Source organism: Montipora foliosa, chromosome 1 (assembly GCF_036669935.1).
Source record: "Montipora foliosa isolate CH-2021 chromosome 1, ASM3666993v2, whole genome shotgun sequence".
Classification (NCBI taxonomy): domain Eukaryota; kingdom Metazoa; phylum Cnidaria; class Anthozoa; order Scleractinia; family Acroporidae; genus Montipora; species Montipora foliosa.
In genome coordinates this window covers 7,716,635-7,726,634 of record NC_090869.1, presented here as the reverse complement: position 1 = coordinate 7,726,634, position 10,000 = coordinate 7,716,635, and the positions used below count along the sequence as shown (strand labels likewise).

The 10,000-nt window shown below is 38.7% G+C and overlaps 1 protein-coding gene across 1 annotated transcript; it reads left to right on the top strand.

The window, feature by feature from the left end:
* Positions 1-214: 214 nt before the first annotated feature.
* LOC137969315 (E3 ubiquitin-protein ligase MYLIP-like) lies at positions 215-6,462 on the top strand. Its single transcript, XM_068815545.1, has 4 exons — positions 215-407; positions 528-718; positions 892-1,281; positions 4,555-6,462. The coding sequence occupies exons 1-4, from the start codon at positions 321-323 to the stop codon at positions 5,162-5,164; spliced, it is 1,278 nt and encodes a 425-aa protein (XP_068671646.1). The 5' UTR covers positions 215-320; the 3' UTR covers positions 5,165-6,462.
* Positions 6,463-10,000: the final 3,538 nt, after the last annotated feature.

The window sequence follows — 10,000 nt, the reverse complement described above, 5'->3', positions numbered from 1 at the left end:
ATTGGTCAATGACGTAACAGAAAGAAAACGGAAAGTTGCTATTTATTCGCAGGGCGGGGAAACCCAAGATGGCCTGCGAACTTGTTTTGCATTGGTTGACTGCTTTGCACGTGCCAAGCATGATTGGTTACCAGGTTTCGCTCCACGTGAACAGGGAATGACCTTTCGCGAACTTTGGCGATCGAAGTCCACTGAAAACGGACTTCACAAAAAAATTTTCGACAGATCAACAAAGCTCGGCTGGTGTCAGTTCGTAGTGCAACGCTGTGTCATTTATTTTTATGCATCTTTAAGCGAAACGGTCAATTCTTCGATCCAACATGCTCTGCCATGTTTCCCTACCGGACTTTGTAATTACAGAGTTCAAACTTCGGGAGAAAGCAAGAGGACAGGAACTTTTACAAGCGGTTCGTGTGTTGGTTGTTGTACGAGCTCAAAGTCCAAAATTTTACCCAAACCGAAAATTTACTGATTGAAGTTTTTTCGTTGACTTTGCTTGTCGGTTTCTTTTCCCTTCTTTTCTCTAGGTTTGCAAAAGACTCGGCATCATGGAAGTGGACTATTTCGGTTTGCAATTTACCGGGCCGAAGAACGAAATACTGTGGCTAAACTCGAGGAACAGGATTCGACGACAAATTCCCGGTGCTTCACCTTACCGTTTGCAGTTTCGGGTAAAATTTTTTGTCCAGCCTCAGTACTTGCTTCAAGACGCCACAAGGTTAGTTTAACAAAAATCTTTCTGAAATCTTGAAGTGCTGGAAATCTGATCATTTTGTCCGGCCTCCTGAGCAAGTCTGCAGTTCTTGTTTTCTTCAAGACCTAATTACTATAACGCGTTACATGTCATGTTGTACTTTTGTGAACAAAAGGGCATCTCTTTCTTTCGTGCAGGCACCAGTTTTTCTTGGACTTAAAGAAAAACCTGGAGGAAGGAAAAATCACTCCAGAACCGGAGAAAGCAGCAACTGTGTATGCCCTTATTGCTCAAGCAACCGTTGGAGATCATGGCGATTCTTATTTGCCCTGCGATTTTTGTCAGGGGACCGAAGTAGAATCTCAGTGGACTTCCGATTTTCGGGGACGTGTTTCTGTTGAACATGCAAATTTAAAAGGTGTCCGGTCAGCTGCAGCCAAACAGTTTTTCATCAAAGAACTTTCGTCGATGGAAAATTATGGAATTGAGTATCATCTCGCGAAGAGTGAGTCTGGAAATTCGTTACACATTGGAGTTGGAAGCGAAGAAATAAAGATATACGATGATGAATTTAACCTTGTTGAAAGGTAAGAGGAAAACTGATATCCTAGTTTTTATTTATTTTTGGGTAAAGGGACTTAGGGAGGACCTTATAGATTTCGAAATGATCAAAGAACCTTTAAAAATCCATCTTTTTGCGTTGTTGCTCTGCAACTCATCACGTGTGAAATTGAATTAGAATTAGGAGTCACGAACGTATCAGTTGTAACAGATTATCTTATCATCTTTAAAACCAACGAACAGGCGCTTCGAATCGATTTATCTGAGAATAGGGCAGGTTTTGCGAAGTTAACTTTTCCCTGGTATGCCAAATAGATGTGTTGCATGAAGAAGTTAAATTTCTGTAAATAGATAATTCGTATCTCCAATTGTTTTGCCCTGTCAGTTTGCTTTCAAGTGTATAATTTGGATGGTGCAGAGAAGGGCGAATGAGAGCTTGGAAATCAATGGTGGCACTTAAACTTTAATTAGAGCAGAAAAATTTAACTTAACCCTGATTTCACATGAAAAGTTAGTTGGAAGTATTCATTGCCCGGGTTTAATAACTACAATTGTAGATCAATTTAAACGAACGTGATATTTGCTTAAGTGTTTGTCCGTACTTTTGTACATATCCGCCTTAAACACGTGAACAGCTGGGTCCTCTTGTTAGAATGAAAGTACCAGTAAGTCTCTCTGGGAATCAAGGTAGTATGGCCACGATCCCAATCACTCGAAGTGTTTATTAATTCGTTCGATGAATATTTTTTTAATGTTCTTTGAGGGCACAATACATGTTACATTTTTGCCGACGTGACCGAGATAGGTTGTTTATCCTAACCCGTCATGTGGTCACATATCAAATGAAGATTTTGCGTGATTGTTGCCTTGAGCTGTCTTTTGTCTGCAAATGATGGAAGACTAGGAAAACAAGGGGATGGTGGTTGTAGATTGTGAAGTGGTTAACACCAAATAAGTTCATCTGTTACCCATCCTGCTTTTTTACCTGACCCTTTTTTTGTGATTCTTTTTTTTTATATGCCAGTATTTTTGTGCTATAGTCTGATGGTTGATGTAGTGGTTGAAGTTGTTAAAATAATTTAATGTGTTCAATTGGAGTGCTAGTTTGCTGCAAGGAGAATTAAAATATATTGTGTAGTATTGTTTGCTTGTAAGTTGGCTAAAGGTTATTGAAATCACTAAAGTTGACCTGAGATCCAATATAAAGGTTTATTATTTACTTCCGGAGGCTTTTGTTTCATTACTCAGAATACCTGAAAGATATCAGAGTTATAATCTGGGTAGAATTTAGTTTTCTGTGCAGCAGATGGACAATAGAATGAGGAGGTGGTGATTTCGTTGGCTAAAAGCAATGCACTACACCCCTCTGAGCAATACATTTTATCTCCCTCTGTAACAAAACAACTGCAACAATAAACACAGCCGTCCTAATTTATAACATGCAGTGGAGCAACCAAAGCGATGGTTGGGGCTTCAGTGTGACACATTTAATTTCGCTTGCTGATTCAGAAACTCAAAGCCAATGTTCTATGTGATGGCAAATGATGCAAAATGAGCAGAGTCTCCTTCGATCTTCCTAGATAAGTCCGGAACCTTTATCGTGGAAGATCAAAGGAGACTATGCTCGCAGGGCAGTTATGAATAAGATATTTACTCTAATCTTGCCTGTTGACAACATGATGAAATCACAAGTACAGAACTTCTGGCAGTGGTATGTTGGAAATGACCGAAATTATTTCTTGTTTCTTTCAGCTGATCTTTGTATGAGCATCACCTGCTGATGTCTTTTTTTTTCTTTAAATTGATAGTTTCATGATCTTCTTCAATTAGCTACCTAGAGCTAGAGGTCACCTGCTGCATCATTCACAGCAGTTTTTTTTTTAAACTTATTTGGCTTGGACTACTTACATTACTAACACTACTTACTGCTTACTCTATTTACAATACTAATACTTATTGTCGAACCTTTGGAGCTGGATACCAGTTTTCACGTAACCACAGAGTGGTTTTTCACAAGATTTCTTTGTTGCTACACTAGTGTTTTACCATCATTTTGCTTGAAAGGCACGCTACATACTAGATCCCCGAAAATCTTAAATAGATTAAGCTGCCTCCAGTAGATCCACGTTATTTCCGATCCAACAACTTGTTCCAAAACAAACTATCCCTATAGCTAGGTCATCTTTTCAATTTATTTGTAAACATTAAGTTAATCCCCTTGAAATTGTTCTACCATCAAACTTTTTTGGAAACTTGGCATAATTAACATTCATGATATGAAAAAGAAAAAAATGGGGTCACTGTGCTTGTTAACGCGTCAGCAGGCTCGTAAAATGGGGTATTTTTACTGGTTGTGCGTTAAAAATTCGAATCACCGTCATACAGAATTTAGTCTTGGTTACTTGAAAGATAAAAATTTTATTTTGAAAATAAAGCTTTTATTCACATAAGTAGTATTGCTTTATTTTCACTGTTTTTGATTGCCTGGTTGTGGGAATAGTGCACTCTTTGGGACAGATCTGTGGTTTGCTTGAAGACTTCGCCTTGGCCAAAAAAATTCATGTTCTACGATCGAACTTTTTTCTTCTTCAAATATGTTCTTTATTAGATTGTTCTTAGCAAATACCTGGGGAAAAAATCGGGGGTCACCGTGCTTATTTGAGAGAAGAGGAGCATTTATTTCGCTATCGGGCATAGTTTGAGGGAAATGTACATGCATGTGCTCAGGTGCGCATGCTAATGATGCAAAAATTGTGTGCAGTAGGGATGCGCAATGCAATACTAAGGAATTACCTTGAGCGATAATTAGTGGTACATTATCTGTTGTTATGAATGAGCCATCCAGACTTAAACTGCCTGCAGAAACATTATTTTACTTGCTTTGTTTCCAACTTGGCAAATTTGAATGTCACTCAAATAATAACTACCTCTTCCTAAATGTAACACCAGGGGGGATCTACAGGTGCAAGGGTTTCAAACCCCTCCCCCCCCCCCCTCCTCCCCCCATCTTCAGATGACCTGTGGCTTTCTAAAATAAGTAGTATTCTGCAAAATAGGCCTTCATCTTCATCATCTTCTGTATGTCACTGGTTAGTTAATTTCTCAGGGGTGCAGCCCCTTCTAAGCAAAATCCTGGATCCACCCCTGATCACCCTACTTCTGCACCTCAAGGTATTCCGAGTAAACGCTTAAAGAAGTGTCTTATTTTATTTTTAATCACCAATTTCTTTGTGGTTTTACCGAAAATTAATCAATAAACTTGCTTATTCTTACACTGTTTGTATCTTTGTTTGTTTCAGATTCGCTTATAGTGGTCTTAAGATGGCAACTCATGTGAAGAACAATCTGTACCTCAGAATAACTACTCCTGATGGTGAAACCATGTTCACCTTTCGCCTACTGACCCAAGAAGCTGCTTGTGCACTGTACAGATCCATTACTGAGTACCATGCATTTTACCGCTGTGACACTGTACGAAATGCTGTCACAGACCAGTTCACAAGAGACTTAAGGGAAACCCTTATTTCCTTTTTTGGAGATGAGGATTCTGAGAAAAAGTACATATTTGATGTTCAGAGGACCTCCAGGGAGGTTTATGATCACTGGAGAAGAGTTCTTTATAAGCGTGGCTGTGATCCAATTCAAAACAATAATGCCACTGTTCGGTTTAAAGAAGCTGAAACATGTGATTCCCATGCAGCACAGCTGCAAGAACAGCTGACAAAGATGGAGGACTCTTTTAAGTGTAAGATCTGTATGGACCACCAAATTGACACTGTTTTTTGTCCTTGTGGTCACATGGTGTCATGCAGTGTCTGTGCCACCAATGTTAAATCATGTCCTATTTGCAGAAGAAACATTGATCGTACTCAACATGTTTTCTTCCCTGTTGTGGTGGGAAAGACCTAAAACAACATGAACATATGAAAGAGTGTTTCTGAAATTTGGCACTTGGCCGTGTTCAAAGATGTAGCACCTAAGCTTGTTGCTCTTACAGTTACCTCTGGATACTGGGAACCTTTCCAGTGACGATTTCATCACAAGAAGCAGCTGAGTATATAATACTGAATGGAAATTGCTCTGCCACTGGTGCATTACACAAAAGTACTACAATGATGAGCAAACATATGTCATGAAGGAGTGGACTCAGGGACTGATCAGATGATTGCTAATTTAGGCAACATTATAAGTGTCTGCTTAAGGGTAAAATACTTAAAGTATTTTTTTATGGACAGAGAAAAAGTGAGTTTTGTAGACCAGAGTAAATGTGAATGCGTTACATGTATAATACGTTAATTTTAATATAAAGATATTTAGAGTTTTTAGAAGTAAACATTAGTTCAATTTTTAGTATTCAGCAGTATAACACTGCTAGTGGATGTATTCTTTAGTTTCAACAGGCCAAGGATAGCAAGTTTTTCTAGAACTGCTCAGGTACGAAAGTTCCATTTTTTAAAATTTATTGTGAAAAGGAACTTCTGAAGAATCAATTTTATAAAAATTATGTAATTCTTCAGAGTTTGAACTCATCATTTACTTCCGGAGTGTGTTGCATGATTCAGTATTCAAGGAGAAAATGAGTATTGCCTTGTTCTGTTGTCAAAATGCAGGTCAGAACTTTTATCACTTTCAGAGCTGGGTGCCCACAATTTGATCATTTTTAAACTTGTGCTTTCATTCATTTAAGCAACATTTAAATATTTTGAATTAATGGTCTGGAATGTGATGCAGGTTCAACACACACCAGCTTATTTGATTGTACCAAATTTGCTTGTAGGAACAATTCAAGTATTTTATGTGACAAAATTAGTGCAGGTAATAACCCATGCTTCAGAAGATACGTAGTTCTCAAACCCCTTTCTTTTTAAATTGGTGTTTTCAGCATTTTCTTCTAAGCCATCATTTATGTACAGGAACAAGATTTTTGTATTCATTTTTTTATCATTTCATAATCATATTACTTTATACTTACCACAGATGCAAGGGTGTTTTGAGAACACTGTTTTGATCTAGAGAGCATTAAATAATATAATTTCGTTAAAGATTATTTATTGTTATTGTTGCAATAGGATAGTTTTAGGTTATTGATCCATGTGAGTGCAGTAATAGAACCAGAAGAAGGACATAGAAATTTCGATATTTATGAACATGTAGTTTGCCACAACCTATTCACCAGTTGGGTTACAATAAAAGTATTAAACTGTTCACTGGTTGGCTCAGTTTGCATGGAAGGTCGACAGTTCAACTCCTGTCAGACAATCACTCTGTCTCAGAGTAAAAGAACAAAAAAAAAAAGAATGTAGCCCCGTGTCACAACACTTAGATATAATTTTGGTAAACATGTGGGATGATAAAGAACCCATGCATTGTTCACAGACAGTATTAAAGGCACGCATGAGTACCTTTGGTACATCGTGGTTGGGTGGATCTTATGTAAGTAACAAAATAGGTTGGCTGTGGAGCACCCACATTTGACCAGAGATACCTATAAGGGAATCTTCATTGTCTCATTAAGATACGAGTTTGCTCGCAGAATGCTATTTACAAATTGTCTTCAAAAGGTACAAGAGAACTTGTTAAACCTACTCGTAGTGGTAGTTAAATCTCCAATTTTAAGCATTTTAGTTTAGATAACGAGTTGGGTGCCAAAAGCACTAATGACCCCATATATTTTGTAAGTTTTCAAAGCATCCTTCCTCAGAGATTACCAGGTTCAAATTTTCTTTGGCAGCTCATTACGCAATGGACTCTCAATATTAGTGTTTTTCTTGGCTGACTGACAAGAACACTAAGCTAACAAGGCAAAAAATGTAAACAAAGATTCCCCTGCTAGAGTGTAATTTTCAAGTGCTTTCTCTATTTCCATGTAATACATTCAAGCATTTGGAAATGGACAAGGACAGTGGAAACCCATTTCAAAGCAGGGTGGCCCTGGGTAAAAGCACATGGGCTGTTAGCAGCCAAAAAAAAGATGTTGTTTCGTGGTATTATATTAAAGTATTTCTCTGCAGCCTACTACAGCTATCTCATTTGTTGACCACACCTGTCAAAACCCCATACTTGTACTCATGGACAGTCAGGCATAAAGGGAAAATGTGGTCATAGTTAAGGTGCACCTCTGACCTCTAAAATGAATTCTCATTTTTCTTTTGATTTCAAAACTATGTTAACTAACCACTAGCGACCAAAGTTTTAAGCCTTGATTTCAAAAACATGCCTGCTCATTTAACTGGAATTTTCCTATTTAATGGCCTGCCATTACTAACTTTAAGATCTTGAGAGAGCTGGATCGAGGAGAAAATGACGTCAAAGGCTCTCTGGTTTGAGAATGCAATGCGTCTATAGGCCACAGAATTAATATGCAGCACGGGAGTTTTGGGCACTCGTGTATTTCATATATAACTAGACGCTCCGTGAGCGTACACTGGGTTGCCTGTGGTACGTGTTACTCAAAACAGAAGGGACTGAGTTGGGTGGTATTGAACTGCAGCGTTACAGTCAATTTTTTCAAGTCGGGGATCATTAAGACCATTTAAATCACCCAGATGTCGTGCCAGCAGAGGCCCTTTGGCTTACACGTTCACACGACGAAACAGATCTTTTTCTGAGGTTAAAAACCTGGCTACCAGCCTATTAATCACTTGTCAGAAAGAAAAATTCCTGTCATTTTTAGAAAAAAATAGGCACGCATTGCGTACGTGTGGTAGTGCAGTAACACAGTGCTTTATTCCATATTGTCAAATGAGCTGCATTTTGTCTTCCAGGAGATTCAAGTTGTCTTTGCATAATATGTAGCTCTAACAGTCCACAATATTGTTTTGGTGTTGTAGTGCCATGGTAGAAGTCTTAGGTTTACAAATAGCCCCCTGAGAAGATATGTGGTTACTAGCAAAGTACTAAACCCAGAAAAATAAAAGGATATTGAGAAACAATGGCTTCTAGGCTGACATGTTGATCATTTTCAAGTTCCCTCACAACTTCTCTTCACCACAAGTTTAAGCGTGCACTCTACCAGCTCGCATGGTGTGGGTCGCGCTTATAGTGACGTTCGTGCCCGCGTGGTCTAGGAGAAGAAAGAGACTGCTGGCAGTCTAAAAGGAAAAGAACTTCAAAAACATGCATTCATTTTGAACTTAATTAAGTTCGTAGGGTAATAAAAACAACGGTTCGTCCGCGAGTTTTCCAAACTTTCAGCCACTACTCGATCCGGTTTCATGATGATACGGAAATAAATCTGCCATGCTTTTGCCGGCCTTAAATTATTTCCCGGCATTTTTGTCGCCATGTTATTTAAACTAATGCTTGAAAAATATTTATGAAAGTCAAGTAGACTAGTGCACGACTGATAAAACAACGCGAATATCAGTCGTGCAGTAGTCTACTTGACTTTCATAAATATTTTAATCAATTTTGACTGATCATGATCTTCTCTGATTCAACGCTGTGCAAGACTTATCGTACACGGTGTTTCAAAGGTTTTAAAACCTCAACGTCACTAATGCTGGAAATAATGCGTGACATATTACAGTCGCGTTACCTGCACAGTAACGTTGCGCACAAACATTTAGCGCGAACGTCCTAAAAAAAATTTTCAGGAGTTTATAGGAATTTTAGAGGTGCAACCGGAGAGTTATCGAACATTTTTACGCAGTTTCTGAAAACAATTAAGCCATTTTTCGGGATTTTCGCAGCTTAAAGTACTCCCTGATTCCTACGTTCAGTTAGTATAGGTTGTCACAATTTTTTGCGTGATGTGCACAAGCTCATCAAACATGCTTAAATAGCTCTTTCGAGGTAAACTTCTGACCGATCAAAAAGAGTTTATACAAGTCCAGTCGAAGAAAGATGCGCATGCCAACAGTTCAACTACATATCATAACTTATAAAAGGGAACCTCCACTCCAGATACGCGTCCAACTTTTCTTATATTATTTCTTAAATTATCCCAGTTTTTTCAGAACAGGGGCATACATCTACAATACATGCAATTTACATCACAATAAATACTTTACACACAAAGAAATGCATAAAATGCACATAGCTTATAAATTATATTTGAATTTGCATATTTCAAGCAAAGAGTAAGTTAACTCAAACTTCGTTAAAAGTGGCAAACCCCAAAAGGGTCGATTCCAGGTGCCCTCGTACTCGGGGGTTGTACGCCGCGCTTGACTGGACACAGGTGCTAAGGAAAAACTACGGTCTAGGACCCCAGTTAGGACTCAGTTTGTCAAGCGGACAGGGTTACAAAGCCGACCGGTTACAAAGTTCAGCCGTCACACATTTCTAGGAAATCACCCTTCCGAAAATGTTTTTGGTTCCGATCGAGTGGACAAACTACCGCCTGAGGACGCCCGCAGGGCTGCTATTACTTTGTTGGTGGGTTGAAATGAAAGTTTAATCTTTGTCGATCGATTTTGATGTGGAATTGAAACCGTGGGAATATTTTATCCAGGAATATTTGACTCAATTTGGTGGGCTTCCGAGAATGGGGCGTTGACAATGAGGAATTGAAATTGGCTCAAATCGCGTTGACACTTTCAGCACTTGATTCCCATACAAATCGTTCTATTCTCATACTGAGCTTGGGGAGCCTGTGGTCGACTGTGACCAGCTACGTTCCTCACAGATGACCAATCACAGATCTTTGCTTGACAAATTTCAAACGAGGTGGTAAAACGCTCAAAGAAAGAGAAATTTGTGAAAAAAAAGATAGAATGAGATTCCACTTTTGCAAAACGTGAC